Source organism: Pezoporus wallicus, unplaced genomic scaffold, assembly GCF_028554395.1.
Source record: "Pezoporus wallicus isolate ANWC-B61680 ecotype Strahan unplaced genomic scaffold, APGP_CSIRO_Pwel_v1 contig_10790, whole genome shotgun sequence".
NCBI lineage: Eukaryota > Metazoa > Chordata > Aves > Psittaciformes > Psittacidae > Pezoporus > Pezoporus wallicus.
The window spans coordinates 81,857-99,838 of NW_026640522.1; the positions used below are offsets into that span (position 1 = coordinate 81,857).

The following is a 17,982-nucleotide window of genomic DNA, read 5'->3' on the forward strand; positions in this document are numbered from 1 at the left end:
TGAACCAGGTCAGCAACATGTCACCTGGAGAAAAGTCCATCCCCATATGCACACATTGCTTAAACTCTAACCAGTGAGCTCTGCAGAAACGTATCAAGAGAGAGCTGACTCATGTGCAGGTCTGTCTTCAGAAGGGCATGAGAGTCTCCAGAACTCTGACTCCCATCTCCCTGTAAGCACACACCAGCAGCGCTTGCCCTCCTTGCACTGAAGCCTATGAAGCCAACAGAGGTTGAGAGAGCACCAGCCCGAGGCAGATGCTGGTGACCACAGCTGAGGCTGCGTGATCCTCATCACAAGACTTGGGCATCACAGTACCATCCAGCAATACAAATGTGATTGGTGGATTAGATGAAGCACCCAATTTAGTGTTGATCCCAAATGCACGTTGGCTTTTTCCCAGCTGTGAGAAGACAGAGTACTCAATTCAACAAAAGGTCAGAGTGGTGCTGATGGGAAACATCTGACAATGACAAACAACCTGCTGACCTTTTCCTTAAAGCAAAATCAGTCTCACAGAGCAGTTCCTACTGACTCAGCAGTTCACCCCACAAGGCTGTGGCATTTCTGATCAGAAACGTGAAAACTGGACTGAGCGCACTGTTGAAGTGCAGCCTTGTGCTATTCCAGTGCCTGCAGGGTTTTATCCAGGTGAGATCCAGGGCTTCCAGAGCAATGGGGAAAAGAAAACAAATTCACAGCTCATCTCTCAGATTCAAACAAGCACTTTGAAAGGCTCATACAATACTTCTGTGCTTCAGTAAGTCAGCCCAGAGTTATTAGTACATTAATTTTTATAACATCACCTTTAACAGTTACAGGATGTTCTTTATAATCAGTAAAAAACTAGTTAGCAAGATTCCCCACACTCCTACACAACACAAAAGCAGGGCTTAGCCTCAGAGTCAGATTTCCATAACAAACCTGGTTTCATTAACAAGTCGAGCACATCACAAATGTTTCCCATCTTTGGATCACCTGTTAAACACTTCCCTTGAAGTGCAGCTTCCAAAGACTGATCCTTTAGCACCTCCATGGTTTGTGAGTAAAGTTATTAAAAACAGGACTGAGAAACTGTGAATAATCAATTAAAATAATGAGTGATGAGAAACCATTTCATCTCCCAGGCAAACACAGAAGAAAGAAGCAAACAAGGCTGCACTGGAATTTTTATCCCATGCACTGTCCCATGACTGTATCTCCCTCCACCCTCTTCCCTCTTACTTTTGTAATTCCAGTGGATGCTGGTGACTTGGATCTCCTGAGTTGGAATATATTCCTCAATAAATTTCTTTCCCTGCAGTCGGTGCCAGAGTGTGGTTTTCCCAGTGTTCCTGTCCCCTCGGATGACAATTTTCACTGGGAATAGAGCAAGCAGACAAACACAGCTGATTAAACACAAAAGGAAGAACGCTGTGCAAAGCATGCAAACTTCTTGCAAGCATCATTCAGCTGTAATTAGTCCCCCCATATTACACAGGGTTTGTTAAAAACATGAGCCTCAGCCATTAAAATTAGTGTTTATTCAGCTACTCAGAGCAGCTCAGCGGAAACAGCCAGCAGACTCTTGAGAAGCTGCAGGAGTTCAGCCAGCTGAGGCTCTGCTCCTCTGGGAGCCTCACACGGAACCAGCAGTAGTCTGGTACAGGCTGCAAAGGAGGGAAAGGCCTGAGCCACAGCCAGGCCAAGAACTCCTCTGGGAAAGCTGCAAAGGAGCAGGGACACAGTGAGCACCGACCATGTGATTGATGCAGGAATAGTGGGTGGCTCTTCCAACGCTCATTTACCAAGGAACAAAGGAAGTGTGGGTACAAGGATTCTCCTGGACACCTTTCACATCGTGTGCAATGTGACCACAAGCCAAACACTTTATCCCATAAATACAACAGCCAAAGTGAGCAGCATGGCTGCGTGGTGGCCATCTCCCCTGGACCTGGGATGTCTCTCAAGGTTACTCCTCGAGGCACAGAGATCTTTTACCAATAACAGACCTTTGGATGAGTACATTCTGAGCTCTCCCTGGACTGCACACACATGACAATCCCCTTGAGCAGGGAACCTCTCAAGGTTTCAGACTCCTTCCTTACCTGAGACTAAGAGATCCTACCTTGCCCAAAGCAAAGAGACCTCTTACCCCCATAGACCTTGACTGACAACACGCTGAATTTAATACTAATTAAATCCATACTCAACATTAATTTGGTAAACCTTGTATAGATAATTCCATTAGACATAAACCACTGTCCAAGTCTGAGGCTAAGACTGGACCTCCACGCACTAAACTCCATCAGAAGAGTGGAAAGCAAAGGGGTTCACTCTGACCCCCTGACTCAATGCAGGGTCTCTCTCACCGTTTGAGCCTCCAGTCTTTATGCAGATCATTTTAGCTGGATTCTGACTCCATTTTCCTTTGTACTTTTCATCCATGTAGTAAGTCACAGCATGAACCTTGTCATGAACTGTGAAGTCACTTTGACATCAGATTAAAACTACTGGTGCTAATACCACAGACAGTGATACTATAAGTGATCTAAATCACTAATTCGTGACATCCTTCCATGCTCCTGCCTTTTCTACCTCTATCCAGGCCTCACTCCCACTCTGCTGTACCAACCACATCCTGTTCAACCTGGCCTTGAACACTGCCAGGGATGGGGCAGCCACAGATTCTCTGGGCATCCTGTGCCAGCGCCTCAGCACCCTCACAGGGAGGAGCTTCTGCCTAAGAGCTCATCTCAGTCTCCCCTCAGGCAGGTTAAAGCCATTCCCCTTGGCCTGCCCCTACAGACCCTTGTCCCAAGCCCCTCTCCAGGTTTCTTGTAGTCCCTTTAGATACTGGAATACTGGACCTCTGCGGGTCCTCCATGTGTCAGAGGGACAGTACCAGCACAGGAGCCAGCCCTTGGCTGGTTGTAGGTGCGGGTGTACTGATGGCACTCTCACCAACTGCAGCCTTGGGTAAAGGTTCCACTTCCACCCACTGGGCTCACACTGGCTGCTGAGGCCACTCAGCTGCTGGAGCACCATGTGCCTGCGCCTGTGCCTCAATCAGGGGAGGTCAGTCAGTGAGAAAGTCATTCAAACCCTCCCAAGGAAAGGGAGAGTCCAAAATATGAACTGTACATGGCCAGCAAAACAACTTCTGTAGCAATTAACATCACGAACTTCCCAGAGCCAGGCCTAATGTCTGCTTGCTCCTCCGATAACAGGACTTTTTCAGTTACATTATGTGCTTATTTTTGTTTTTTAGATACTGTCCTTGTTTCCAGTGGCATTCACAAGGCTATGGGAAGCGTAAGCTGACTTAACAGAATTCTGCTTGCCTTTTGAATAGGTACCGTTATCCTCTAAAAAATGGGCCACTCGGGGACATCTAATGGCATTCAGGTGATCAGCATTCGGCTGTGCAGCATCATTTGGGCAAGGAAATGTGAGACTGAAGGCTGCCTCCTGTTGGAACTCAGGGGTTACTGCAGCATTCCAGAGAAAAGGTTAAGAGGGACACTTTAAGGTAAAACATCTTCAAAGCCTGTGGAGGAGTTTTGTCTGGTGAAGGTTTATGCTGCAGTTCCCCTGGGCTCCCGTTGTCCTACAATGAGAGGTGCTGCTGTTTATTCTCTTACAGAGCTGCTTATTAATATAGCAGAAGAATAAGAAAGGCAGAAATGAACACAGTATTTATAGCGTGCCTTCACTCGCAGGTGCCAGCGCATCTCTGCAGACACAACAAACCATCTCCTGCAGTTCCTGCCACCCGGTGTGTGTGATTCCGACTTACAGATGGTGAAACAATCAAAGGAAGATTCCTTTGATTTTTCTGAATGAAAATGCACTGAGTCCCTGGCACAGGCAAAAGGAGTTTCCATGTGTCCCCTCTGAAACCCAAGCACTGTTAAGAATAAAGCCCAGAGCAGAAGGTGTATGGATGGATCTGAACCTTCAGCACTTCTGTGTCTTCTGCTCCTGTCACTGATTATCAGTGGGTGACTCCCAGGGAATCCTTTCACCAGCGTAACCCAGCAAGAACTGCTCATCTCATCCTTCTTTGCCTTACATGAACTTTCATGTTTGAGTAAGTGGGTGCTGGTTCTTCCTCTTGTAATTTGCCTTGTAATTTGTTCAAACAAAGGAACAAGATCCACCTCCCTCCCTCCACTGAGGTCAATCCCTGTGGCCTGTGCTACCTCCCTGGACCAGCACAGCGACCAGAACAGTGACGCAGCCAACCTGATCCAAGATTAAGCTTTCCCAAGCACTAAAACCGAGGCAGATTGGTTACCAGTGCTTGGAACCAGGATCTCCCATAAACATCCAAGCCATTGGATACATACAACATGTGATACAGACCCACATCATTTTCCTCTCTGTACCTTACATACCGCTTCAGGGACCTCTGGTGTTATTTGGGCCACGGTGTGTAAAACACAGGAGCTTGGTGTGGGTGCTAAGGAGAACAACTAAGGAGTGTGTGTTCTGGGATGCAGTGTGGAAATGCTCTTGCTCTAAAGTACAGTGTCCCATGCAGAGGAAGCAGCAGCTGCTGAGGACTAATACTGCCTTTTGCTCTCATCATTAGAGATCCAAACCCACCTGCCCTGCAATACTCTTCCTCTTGAGTACTTACAGAGTGGGTGAGAGACTGTCAGAACACATCACTGTGGTTCAGCTTAGAGATGCACACTATTCGGTGCAATTGCACACCACAACCTTCAGAATCACCCCAACCAGGGCTGTCTGGTTACAAAGTGCACTGGACAGCCTGTTCTGAGCCCCACAGTGAGGCACAGAGAGCCGGGTGACACAGCCCATGTCCCGGCTGTTTGCTGCCCAATTTATCAGCAAGCAACCCATGGCATTCCAGCACACTACCTGGGAAGGAAGCAGCTTCAATTCATGATCAGTACTGGTCTGTGAAAGCAAGGAATGTTTCTGTAGAACCAGCCACCACAGCACCTTTTGCTTTAGGTTCAGGCAGTGCCAGGGGAAGTGAGGAGTTGTACAGACCCATGTGTGTTAACAGACACCACCAAATGCACCACATGGTGCATTTGCCTCTGTTGAACACCGTGTCTTTGCTAAGAAAGGAGCATGGGCAACGCAGAGGATTTGCAGCTCTGTGCTTCCTGAGCAAAAGCCCTTGTAATGGCATTCCTTCACCTGAGCCCACCTCACCGTGCTGGAGCCCACCCATCTGCCCATGGCACAGCTACAGAGTTTGAGGCCCTTTCATAAGCCTGCCTGTACTTCCTATAAATATCCTATAACTGGGAAGAGTTACTATGGAGACTGGAAAGCTTCCCCTCAGGCAGTGACAGTGGGCTGCAGTTTTATTGCAGACAGGAAAGCAGCAGCTAGAGCACAAATCCTGGTCACACAGAGCACAAATCCTGGTCACACACAGCACAAACCATATGGCTTTCCCAAGACTTCTGGTAACAATCCCAAAAGCAGCAGAGCCACAGCTGGCTGCTTGGCTGGGGCAGCTCTGGCCTTGCAGGCCTGTGTCCATGTGGGACCGCCAATGCGGTTGGACCACAGGGAGCCGAGTGCTGTGCCAGCAGGATGCAGCTGATCCGGGTGCCTGCACCACATGGAGAGTCAACTCCTTCCTCTACATAATTCACAGCCTGGTGTCAGGTACCCGATCCCCAACAGGCACCAGTGGATGTGTCCTGGCTGCACAGAGCCTCTGCACAGGTCAAGTCTCTACTGAGCAGATGGGCAGGCTCCTGTGTGACGATGCAGTCTGCGTTCCACAGCACGACAGTTCCATCCCCTGCTTCTCACTGGGAATCGAGTCTCTTACAGCACCACTGTGCTTCCGCTCACATTCCTGACTGCTGAGACACTCATGTTTTAAATTGAACACTACTCGCATATCTCACCGATGTGCTATGGACAAAGGCACCAAATGCTCTCCCCAGAGAGCAGAGCTTCAGAACAGCAGCTCAAAAGCACAGTTGATAGAGACAATACTAAATAAAACAGGAAAAGCCCCAGGCCCTGAAGCGTTAATGTCCTCTTCATGTTCTGTTTCAGACTAAGATCCAAGACCAGCTCTACGCCTCCACACGTGTGCCTTTACAGGAGTCATTCAGTGCCACGTTTACACATCAGTCTCTTTCCCAGCTGCCAATCTCCTGGCCTTTCACAGCCTGTCTGGATCCAGTGATCTCCCAGCGCTCCTGCTCCCACCTCTGCTTCCAGCAAGGATGACATTAACTGCCTCACAGTTGTTACTCTGGGATATATCTCATATACTTGCAGTGCCCTCCTGAAACACTGTATTGGAAATAACCTTTACTGAGCCCCAAGGGGAAAACACAACCCTCTGCCTCAACACTGAAGGGAAAACAATTTCCCCAAGGAGCAAATGTATTAGTTGCAGCAAAGATGGAATGAAACGATGTACCAAGGGCACATAGAGACATACATCAGCACCTTGCACTGAAGCCTGGCACGGCAGAGCGTTTCAACAGACCCTTATCATACAACCACTACAGCTCAATTACACCCACCCCCCGGCTGCAGGGCCGGTCACCCCCACCGCGGACAGTGACTCTCTTGGTGCTTCATGGACAAAACTCGCTCTTACGAGGCGCTCGGTCTGTGCCGCCAGCGGCGCCCAGCAGTGCCCAGACCCCTTTGCGCAGCGGCCCCACACACACAGACCCGAAAGTCCCGTCCTCCCCTCCCCACACAGACCCGAAAGTCCCGTCCTCCCCTCCCCACACAGACCCGAAAGTCCCGTCCTCCCCTCCCCATACACAGACCCGAATGTCCCGTCCTCCCCCGCACACACAGACCCGAATGTCCCGTCCTCCCCTCCCCACACAGACCCGAATGTCCCGTCCTCCCCTCCCCCCCCCCAGTCCCGTCCTCCCCTCCCCACACACAGACCCGAATGTCCCGTCCTCCCCCGCACACACAGACCCGAATGTCCCGTCCTCCCCTCCCCACACAGACCCGAATGTCCCGTGTCCCCCCCCCACCCCGCGGCCCCGCAGCACTGAACCGCCAATTACAAACGTGGCTCCGCGCGGACAGCGGCGGCAGCCCCGGCCCGCGGCCCCCACTCACTGTTGTACTGGACGCCCTTGGCGAAGCGCCGCTGCAGCGCCTGGTTCATGGACTGCAACCCCGCGGGGATGTTCTTGTCCCGGACCGGAGCCTGCTCCGACCCCACCAGCTTCTTCAGGGCCGAGAACATCTTTGCGGTCCCGCTCTCGCAGCGCAGCGGGGAAGGGGCTGCTCCGGGAAGGGCACGGCTCGGGACACTCAGGACAGGGGCAAGGCTGCGCCTGCCATGAGGGGCCGGCCGGGCTCGGCACGGCCCGGAGCGAGGGGAGGGTGCTCTGAACCGGGGCCCCGCCGTGTGCTGGGAGCGGGCGCTACCCGGGCATGGCCTGGCGCGGGGCGCAGGGCGGTGGGGCCGGTGGGGCCGGGAGAGAGGTGGGGCAGTGAGGTCGGGGCTCGGCTCAGCCCCGCCGGGCGCCGCGGCTCGAGGCCGGCCGCGGAACTCCCGCCGCCATCTTGGCTCCTCTGCCTCTCCGCCGGGTAACAGGGCGCGCGCGGCGCTGGCTACGGCGGCCGGCAGGGGCCAGCAGGGGTCAGCAGAGCGCTGAGCGCTGAGCGCGTGGCATGGGCACGGACCTGCCCGAATCCAGCCCGGACCTTCCGGGGCCCCCGCGAACCCCCCTGTGCCCCATAGCCCTTCACCCCTCCTGTGCCACACAGCCCGATACCCCACAACACTTCTAACCCCCTTCTGGGACCCCTATAGCCCCTTGAGACCCCCATAACCCCCTCCTGGGACACCCCCATTTCCCCCTCATGACCTTCATGACCCCATAGCTTCCTCCTGTAACCCCTCAGGGTACCCTCGGACACCCTGTAACCCCTTTCTGAGATCCCCATGTAACAGTCCCTATGATCATCACCCCTCCCCATGGACCCCAGCCAGTGTCTTGGTCCACAGTCCCACAGTAACCCTGCAGCAGTTATTCCCTTCAGGGAGGAACGTGCACTGTTCCCTCCTTGCTGGGCCCTTCCCGGCTGCCCTTCACCATCCCCTGGAATATGGGGGGCTAAACCGCATCAGGGAGATACTCTGAGTCCCTCTGTTCACCCATTGTCCCCCCAGCACCTCAGTGGCCTGAGGAAGCGGCAGAGACTCAGTAGGGAGCACCCAGAAGCCCCACAAAGCAGAGGACACCCCACCCCACAGCATCCCCATTCCTCCTGGACCCCCACCCTCCTCCCCACCAGCTTGAGGGCAGACACTGGGCTCATTGGTCACATTAGAGACATTTACTGCTGGAGGTGTCTCCTGTGGGGCCTGGTGCTGGGTGCCAGGAGCTTGTTTTCCACCCATGTCAGTTTGACAGATGCAGAAACTCCTCATCCTCTGCAAGTGGAGAGATGTGAAGAGTGATGGACAGACCCACAGACCCCTCCTTGCCCCATGGACAGTCACCGATGGAAGCTGCTGCCCACTTGGCCAAGACCCTCTGTGCACCCCTGTGCTGCGCTGGGATGTCCCTTTGTGTCCCATCACCTGCCGTGGTGGCATTAATGGGTCTGCCCTAAGACACGGTACTGTGGCCCCATCTCCCATCTGTGGGTAGCTGTAAGCCTGCGCTCCTGCTCTGATGGGAACAGGCTGTGGTTACAGAGCCACAGAATGGTTAGGGTTGGAAGGGACCTTAACATCATCCAGTTCATTCAGTGGCTGAAGACCCCTGAGCTCGCTCCTCCCTGCCCTGCTGCTGAGAAACCTGCTTGCTTGCTCACCCAAGGGGTGAGCGGTGCCAACAGTGTGTCCCAGGGAGATTCAACACAGAACCCCCAGTACTGATGGGAGCTGGAGGCTCACACGAGGGTGCAACCAGGCAGGGACCCAGGTTTGGGCCTTATTTGGTGCCAGGGTCCCTGCACCACCCCAAATCTTTCAGCCACTCTTCCCTCACTGGCATCCCCTGCCTGCACACTGTTTGTCACCTCCGCTGCTGCCCACTGCACCCCAGCCTGCTCAGGGCCATTCCCACCCTTATCCAGACCATCCTGAGGTTCAGTTGTGACTCGGGATGTCTGCAGTGCACACAGCCCCTCTGCGATACTGCCTGTAGATTCATTTAAGTATTCAAGGCCAGGCTGGGCAGGGCTTGGAGCACCCTGCTCTAGTGGAAGGTGTCCCTGCCCGTGGCAGGGGGTTGGGACTGGATGCGCTTTCAGGTCCCTTCAACACAAACCAGTCTGGGATTCTATAAGGACCATATTCCTCAGTTCATCAGAGCCCCTGACCCAGGACAGACCCACCCCAGGCACAGCACAAAGCTGTCACAGACCCATCACAGACAGACCCATCCAGACCCAGGACAGACCCATCCCAAGACCTGTGCCAGATCCAGGACAGCCCTGTTCCCACCCCAGGCAGGCTCAGCACACCCGGAGCAGGCACCGAGCTGCGGGCTGCTGCCCCAGCCCAGCCCAGTGCAGTGCAGGGCCGGCAGGATGCAGGGCGCGGGCAAGGTGCTGGGTGCGGGCAGGGTGAAGGCAGGGGGCGGTACCTGCCAGCGGGGGCGCCCCGCAGTACTCTTTGCACTCCTTCTCCGAGTAGAACTGGTTCCCGTTGCCTTTGCAGCCGCCGTAGCTGAACGTGATGCACTTGCCCTGGGCCGCGTCAAAGGCCCAGCGAGTCACTGGGTTCTGGCAGGGGCCGGGGACGATGGGCAGCCGGCAGGCAGCTGCGGGACAGGGGGGTCAGGGGCCCAGGACCCACACTTGAGCACTCGCATCCCTCCCGTACCCCGGCCCCGCGGGACGGGCGCTGCCCGCAGCGGGACGGGCGCTGCCGCCTCACCCTCGCTCCGGCACGCCTGCAGGCACTCCTTCTCCGAGTAGAAGTTGTTGCCGTTGCCCAGGCAGCCGCCGTACAGGAAGATCTCGCAGGCCATGGAGGAGGAGTTGTAGAAGAAGCGGGAGAGCATCCCGCTGCAGGGCCCGGGGTCCCGGCTCAGCCGGCACGAGTCTGCGGGAGGCACGGCACGGGCTGGCACCGGAAAACCGGGATGTGGGACACGGGAATTCCCGACGGAGCCGCCTCCCCCAGCACGTACCTTCCTTATTGCCGGTGTAAGGGGGCAGGGGGCCCGCGGCCGAGCCCTCCTCGGGGGGCAGGATTGCTCTCCGTGCCCGCTGCATGGGGAGGAAGCACAGAGCTGCTGTCAGCCCCTGCCCGTGGGATCCGCTGGCCCTGCACCCCCGGGATGGGCCATGCCAGGGCAGAGCTGTGGGATGCTTCTGGCTCCCACCACGGCTCCAGTCACTGATGCTGGAGTCACCTCATGGCTTTTCCAGCCATGTGCTCATCCAGAGTGCAGGCTAGGGTTGTGTGTTGTGGATAGACACCAAAGTGCCCAAGTAATTCACATGTGCTGATGCACAGTGGTGTGTTACCTGCTTTCCAGACAAATGGGTTGCTTCTCCTATGGAAGACCCATCTATGATCCCCCAAAATCACAGAATGGTTTGGGCTGGAAGGACCTTAAAGTTCATCCAGCTCCAACCCCTGCAACAGGCAGGGACACCTTCCCCTAGAGCAGCTTGCTCCAAGCCCCTGTGTCCAACCTGGCCTTGAACACTGCCAGGGATGGGGCAGCCACAGCTTCTCTGGGCACCCTGTGCCAGCGCCTCAGCACCCTCCCAGGGAAGAGCTTCTGCCTAAGAGCTCATCTCAGTCTCCCCTAATCTTTCTACACTTAACCCTGTGACACTGGGAGTGCTGAGTGATGGCAGCTGAAGGACCAGGGGAGCATGAGCTGCCTCCCAGCCCTTCAGAGGGTATCTGCAGCCTGGCTGGGACACCCACAGGCAGGCAAAGAGCAGGAAGACATGAGGTTCTGCATGCAGCATCTTTCACCCTGTGAGAAATACCAGAGTAGGAAAGAGCTGTTGCCTTCTGCTTGAGAATGAGCCCTGGTGCCCTCCCAGCCCCACGACCCCCAGCCTGCAGCCTGCGGCTGCCTGTGCACCATCCTCACAGTCAAAGCCCATCACTGGGGGTGAAAGAGCATGTCCCGGGTGGGCAGTGGAGCAGCTGCTCCAAGAACATGTCCTGCCCACAGAGCCTGGTCCCCAGGCACCAGCTCTCTGGGGGGCTTGCTCAAAGGGGATGTCCCAGCCGTGATCCATGTCAGGAGGTCCCACTGCAGCACTCACCTGTGGGGTGGTTGTGGTCTCCTGAGGAATGCATTCACCTGGCCCCGGTGACAGAGAAAATGAGGAGCATGAGGGGGGGATCCTGACAACCTCACCTCACCGTGGTCCTGCGCTGTGCACACACAGGGGCCCTCCCATTTCCACCACAGTGTTCTCACCCTCTTGCTGCTCCCCATCTCCCACTGACAGGAGCATCGCCCTAAAATCCCCAAACCCGCCTGCATCACTTTGACACCTTCAGATAACCAGGCTGAGCAGGGAGGTACTGTGGTCCTGGAAGCACCCACCCACGGGCAGCAGTGCTGAGTGTCCCTGGGTGTCCTGTGCCCTCATCCCAGCACAGCCTTGGAGGTGCATTGAACTGACAGCCCAGCAAGGATCCCACTGCCTGGAAAGCCTGACTGATATATTGCCTTATCTCCTTCCCACCCCATCCTACAGAAGCTCTCATCTCTCCTCCCTCCACCCTGACCATCCCCTCATCTCCCCAGCCTCGCACATCAAGGAGCAGGCCCGGTGCAACAGTACCCTGGGTGAGAGGCAGCAGGAGCATGTGCCTTACAGTGGGTTACCTCTGTTGGCCAGGACGAAGATGGAGTCTGCAGGGATGCCCATCTCCAGAGCCAGCTGCTGGAAAGCCTCAATGAGGTCCTCCCGCAGCTCTGGACTCCTCCCTGGGCAAGGGAACAGGCTGTGAGCTGTGAGCAGGGTTGGCATAGGAGGGGCTCTGCAGGGAGCCCCCCCATCCTTCCACCGATCTGCAGACCAGCCTCCCGGCCCTTCCCAACCTCTCTGTTATTCTTAACCATGGTCTGGGTTTCTTCCAAGCAGCTGTTGCCACCTTTACCCCGAACAACAGGCTGGTTTGGATGTTCATTCTGTTGTGTCTCTAAGCTGAGCCATAAGACTCCACCTCTGCAGTGCCAAAGATGATCTGGTCCAAGGCACCACTTCCAAAGCCATGGCCAGGTCCCTCAAGGTCAAGAGACCTGAGGAGCCCTTGGGGGTGGTTTCTGAGCTGCACTGGTGCACCTCAGAGCCTGCTTGCCCACAAGTGCCATAACCAGACATACCGTACAGCTTCAGGGTTGTGCTTGGGCCAAAACTGCTTTCTTTCTTCATCAGAATGACAGCGTACTCTTCGTAGTTGGTGCGGAGCACATAGGACTGGATAGACACATCCCATTCTGCAGGAGACAGAGACACAGGGGACATCGTTCCTGCCCCTTAGGGAGAAATGGGGCAGTGTAAGACAGCCCCAGAGCTGGGGGCTGAAACCAGGCAGCTAATTCGAGAAAACAGCCAACTGTGGGGACACAGCCTCTGATACACCCTGACTCCATCCAGGCTCATCAGCCTCTTAGTCAAGGGCGTTGTAAACCAAGGGTTGAGGACAACCGAGACACCATCAGTACTCCAGAAATGTGACTGGTGAGAGCCTACTCTGGCTCAGGGCCTTGGGGCCAGGAGGGATCTGCTGGGACATCTCATAGTCCCGTGCCTATGCAGGGACAGTGATGGAAAAGGCTCTTTCCCTCTGCTGCATGCCATAATTTGGCTGGAAATGGCCCAAACTGTGGGGTGGCTCCTGAGCCCTGTCCTGCACCCCTTCCCCTGCTGTGCCTGGTGCTGGCTCCCATCAGCAGCCCCACCGCAGGGTGGCAGTGAGTTACCCCAGTTACTTACTAGGGTTGTAGTAGGTGTATTTGCCAGGGGTGCTGGTTTTTTGGTACTCTCCTGAGACGAGTGTGCAGTCACCCTGCCTGCAGGAACACAATCAGCTGCTCGGAGTGACCATCTCTGCTGGTTATTGTGGGAAAATAGTATCTGGGACACTGAGGCCATGGCACACAATAACAGAATCAACCAGGTTGGAAAAGACCTTTAAGATCAAGACCAACCATTACCCCAGCACTGCCAAGGCCAGCACTAGACCCCCGAAATTCTCCTGCCCAAGGCATTGGGTATTTGAGCCCAATCCAGCCCCTCTGAGGGCTCTGGTGCCAGCCAGAGCAAGAAAACCCTGTGTCCTGTCCCAGCCCTTGAGAGATGCAGCACCCCCGGGTGGGGAGGCTCGAGCACTGTCCCTACCGCAGCCTGGTGCTGGCAGTGCTGATCTGGTCAGTGCTGGAGCCAGGGCCCAGCACCAGCGTGCCCATGCTGAACTTCTCCTTGTAGTTCTTCATCCACTTGCAGGTCGTGCCGACAGCGACATCGTACCACTTCCCGTACATCTGCAGGGACAAGAACGGGACGTCTCCACCGGAAGCCCTCTCCTCCAAGGTGGGACATTTGGTTTTCTGCAGAGCTGAAACATTTATGGCCCAGAGAATAACAGAGGCATGATGGTACAGTGTGCCCAGGCCAGAGCTGCCACAGGAGATGGGAAGTGGATCAGCACCAGCCCCTCAGGCTGGGCAGGTCACTGACATCCCATGGGATTCACATGGCCTGGCTGCTTGGGCTCCGGCTGCCCTGCCTGGATGTCTGCTGGGGTAGGCACATCCCAAAGGACACCCCCCGCCCAGCCACGCTGCCAATGCCTGTCCTGCACAGCCTAACGTGGGCATAGGGAATATCGCTCTTCTTGCTGGAGGAAACCAAAATAGAACTTTCCCCCCTCCCTTCTGCCCCCAGAATAAAGGCACCACAAGCTGCCATTACCCGCTCAGCCTCAAAATTCTCCTGTATTTGAATATCCTTATCCTGGTCCCCGATGGGGGTCCCGTTGGCCACAGCAATGAGGAGGGAAAGGAGAGCCCAAAGCATTGTGTCCGGTGGCTTCAAAGTGGCGCTGAGCCTCGGCGTGCCGGCGGGGTCCTGGACTCTGTGCTCTGCACGGCAGTGTGACCTTCAGACTGCGGGCACTGGGGCCGGCCAGGCTGGCCGGGGGGCCAGGAGGGCAAGGTGCAGCTCTGCAGGGCCCGGCCATGTGTCCTGGGGCAGTGGGATGTGCAGAGAGCTGGCGTGGGGTGCAGGAGGGATGGTGAGCACCCTTCCACTGCGCCAGGCTGAGCTCCTCACCCTCACCTCCTCCTACACCACAGAATAGCCCAGACATGGGGCCAGGACCTGCCTGTCTCCTCTGTTCTGCCCCAGTGTCCTGCAAAGAGCCTGGATAGTGGCTCCAGCCCCGGCAAACCAGCCTGACCCTGCAGAGAGGAGAAGACCAAGGGGTCCCCAGAACTCACCCCAGGCTGCCTAATACTGACCAGTTTTCACAGGGAGCAGAGCTCCCTTCTGCACCTACTGCCCCGGGGGTCCATAGCTGGCAGCCAGTGCCCATGAGCTGGGTGGGTGTTACCCACCCCAGAGCCAAGTGTTCTGAGCCTGGCCAGTGCAGGAGATATGGGGCACGCTGCTCCTTCCTGACACTGTTTGCCTTCACTGGATGATTAACTGAAACCAAACAGCCTGAAGGAGATGGCAAACAGAGCAAAGGGCAGGAGCTCTGCTCAGGGTCAGGCCCCAGCCCAATATTGACAGAGAAGGGCCAGAGCCCGCGGCATGCCTGGGGGAAACAGCCAGACCTTCACCTCCTCTCCTCTGCTGGCCACCACGAGCCCCTTGGACCGATGGCTGCGCTGCTGGGGGCAGTGGTCCAGGCGGGGGCAGCCTGAGCATCTTCTCACACATGTCTTTGTGCCACATCTGGGGTGACCTCGGGAGCATGGAGGAAATCTGGACGTTAAGTAGAGACGTAGAATCACAGGGTGGTTTGAGCTGGCAGAGACCTTAAAGCTCCTCCAGTTCCAACCCCTGCCATGGGCAGGGACACCTTCACTAGAGCAGCTTGCTCCAAGCCCCTGTGTCCAACCTGGCCTTGAACGCTGCCAGGGATGGGGCAGCCACAGCTTGGCTGGGCAATGACCCTTTAATTAACCCAGCTCATTAACCCGTCCCGCGCTCCCTTCGGGAACCACCTCCTTCGCGAAGCCGCGCTGGGGCCCCTCCCGTGCAGGGTCCCGCTGACCGCTCCCCGGCAGCGCTAGGGGGCAGCCGGCGGTAAGGAATGACCTCGCGGGCTGCGGGCGGGCGGCGGGACCCTGCGGTGCCTCGGGGGGCCCGTCCCGCAGCGGCAGGGCAGGGGCAGCGATGGGCAGTGGGAACGAGCAGCAACGGACAGCGGGAACGGCAGCGATGGGCAGGCGTGAACAGTACAGGGTATTCTACTAAACAGCCTCTATGGCCCTGCTTTACCGGGAGCACGTGTGTCCTGTGCTGGGACCCGGCAGGGGCAGGAGAAGGATCGTGACCCGGCCATCAGTGTACTTCTGCGGTTGCTGCTTGGCTCCTCTTCTCCCGCTGTTGGTGCTAAGAGAGAGCAGCGGGAGCTGCTCCCTTCCAAAGGGCAACAGCTGGGAAAGCTGCAGGCCCGGGGCACATCCAACCTGGTGCTGTGCTCTTCTGAACACATGAACACAGCATGTGGCTGTGCCCACGGACACCATCCCAGACTGGTTTGGGTTGGGAGGACGTTAAAGTTCATCCAGCTCCAACCCCTGCCACGGGCAGGGACACCTTCCACTAGAGCAGCTTGCTCCAAGCCCCTGTGTCCAACCTGGCCTTGAACACTGCCAGGGATGGGGCAGCCACAGCTTCTCTGGGCACCCTGTGCCAGCGCCTCAGCACCCTCCCAGGGAAGAGCTTCTGCCTAAGAGCTCATCTCAATCTCCCCTCTGGCAGGTTAAAGCCATTCCTCTTGGCCTGGCTCTACAGACCCTTGTCCAAAGCCCCTCTCCAGGTTTCTTGTAGCCTGTGGAAAGTTGCTATAAGGTCTCAGCAGAGGCTTCTCTTTTCCATCCTCACTGGGAAAGCTGGGGAGCAGCTGTACTGGTTCCAAACCTCAGCCTGTGCCCGTTGCCTGTGCTAGGAAAAGCCAAGGCAGTGGTGCATCCCCCGAGCTCCTTGTTCTCTTCCAAAAACACACCCACCATCCCCACCCCCGAGGCTGTGGCTGTGTTTCTGCCAGGATCACTGAACATCTGCTTTCACGGGGACAGGGATGGAGGAACCCCCATGCTGGCATAGCACATGGCTGTGATGGAGTCTCTGCAGGGCTCCCCAGGGAGGAAGGCTGCTAGGACCCCAGGGTCTGTGCCCAAGGCTCTGGGGTCCCATGCCTGGGGAGCAGCACGCGGGACAGATGGCTCCGGGTGCTTCAGGAGGGACGTTCCTGTCGATGGCTCTGGCAGGAGATGGGCAGCAGCGATCCTGCGGGAGTCAGTGTCCAGCAATGGGAAAAGGAGATGCTCTTCACATTTGTGGGCCTGACTCTCCTCTCCCACTTCCCACCAGCTGTATTATGGGTTACAGAAGACATGTCTCATCCTTTCAGTGTTCCTTCATGAACCTGTCTGCAAGCTTGTCTGGTCCCTTTCTGAACCTACCACTGTCATCAAACTCCTTTTGCCCCACGGCAGCAAGGTTCATATGTTCAAACCCTGTCATGGAAAGAAGTTTTCTCTTTTGTCTCATTTAAACATGCTCCTTACTCCCAGGAGTGCTGGAGTACCACAGCTTTATGGTCATCTTGTGCATCAACTTCATGACTTTGCAAGCCTCAGTCATATATCTCAGTCTTCCCTGTTCCAAACAGGGAAGGTTCAGCCTTTCCAGTCCCTCTCATACGGCAGGAGCTTCATCTCCTGGGTTATTACAGAACAGCTCCAGAAAAAGTCAACTCCTCCATCTCCTTCTTGAGGCATGAATAAAAGAGCTCAAGCACACAGCACCCGAGATGAGGGCTCACCAAAGGTTGCTGGTTCTATAGAACACTTTCATCTCATTCCCAGCACCCTTCCCAGTCACACAATATTTTGATTCCTCTTTTGGCCGCTGCTGCCCATGATCAGTTCTCTGCCATCAACCAAGTCAGGGATGGCTACAGCTCTCTGGAGTTTCACTTGTCCTAAGCTCCAGCTGATGTCCTGCACTGACCGCTGCTCCCTTGAAGCATCACCTTCATTTTCTGCACCAAAGCTCACTCTCTATCTCTTTGCCCTTGGTTTTGTGGGGTCCTTCTGAAACTCCTCACCATTAACAGGCCTTTGGCCATGCAGAAGAGCTCAGTGCTATCTGTGAACTTGAAGACGTCCCTGTTCACTTCCTTCTCTGGGGATGGATGAAAATGTCAAATGGAAAACTGGTCTCAGGGCTGGTCCCTGGGGGACCCGTGCTGATTGACTGCAGTCCTGAAGAGCTTCTTATCCTTCAACCACCTTCCAGTTCATGGAAAAGCCTTTCTTCTGCTGCCACAGCAAGTCTTTAATACCCTTTGGCATGGTGTCTCACCAGAGGCTTTCTCACAATCCAGACAGATGATGTCCTCTGGATCCTCCCTTTGTGAAACAAGGTCCTTCCTTCAGAAGCCTGACAGCTTCTCCCCAGTGCTGTGTTCAGCCACAAGCTCAGCCATCCCACTCTTCCATACAGGCTCCCAACATCCATTTCCATAGCTGAGGATTTCAGCCCACAGCTGCAGCCTGATTGACAATAGGTACCAACTAGTGCCTCTGTGGTTTCACGTCTCAGTTCTTTCCAACATGAGCAAACAACATCTGTGCTGGACACGCTGATGGGCAGCACGTCCACTGAGCTGCTTTGTGGGTCCCATCCTCCTGAAGGTCTCAGTACCTCAGTACACCTGGGTATCCCCTCAGCCACTGGCTGGCCTCTGCCTCTGAGGGTTTGTGTGTTCTCCAACCAGCAATAGAATCCTTTCCAGGGTGCTCTGCATATTCATTCTTAGCTTTTTAGTCT

The 17,982-nt window shown here is 55.7% G+C and overlaps 2 protein-coding genes across 4 annotated transcripts in view; both read right to left on the reverse strand.

Moving 5' to 3' along the window:
• RABL6 (RAB, member RAS oncogene family like 6) overlaps positions 1-7,418 on the reverse strand; it is a 53,595-nt gene extending 46,177 nt beyond the window's left edge. For 2 of the 3 annotated variants that reach the window (XM_057419278.1, XM_057419279.1), the window contains exons 1-2: positions 7,081-7,418; positions 1,225-1,359 (exon numbers count right to left, since the gene is read on the reverse strand). In XM_057419278.1, the coding sequence (XP_057275261.1) occupies positions 1,225-1,359; positions 7,081-7,210 (265 nt within the window). In that variant the 5' untranslated portion in view covers positions 7,211-7,418. The remainder of the gene's footprint in view (positions 1-1,224; positions 1,360-7,080) is intronic. The other variant, XM_057419280.1, reaches the window with a different exon arrangement.
• Positions 7,419-8,291: 873 nt separating this feature from the next.
• Positions 8,292-14,088, reverse strand: AMBP (alpha-1-microglobulin/bikunin precursor). Its single transcript, XM_057419288.1, has 10 exons — positions 13,885-14,088; positions 13,312-13,454; positions 12,907-12,983; positions 12,294-12,407; positions 11,793-11,894; positions 11,221-11,258; positions 10,119-10,197; positions 9,863-10,030; positions 9,570-9,746; positions 8,292-8,407 (listed from the first exon to the last, which is right to left on the reverse strand). The coding sequence occupies exons 1-10, from the start codon at positions 13,987-13,989 to the stop codon at positions 8,376-8,378; spliced, it is 1,035 nt and encodes a 344-aa protein (XP_057275271.1). The 5' UTR covers positions 13,990-14,088; the 3' UTR covers positions 8,292-8,375.
• Between the last annotated feature and the right edge of the window lie 3,894 nt (positions 14,089-17,982).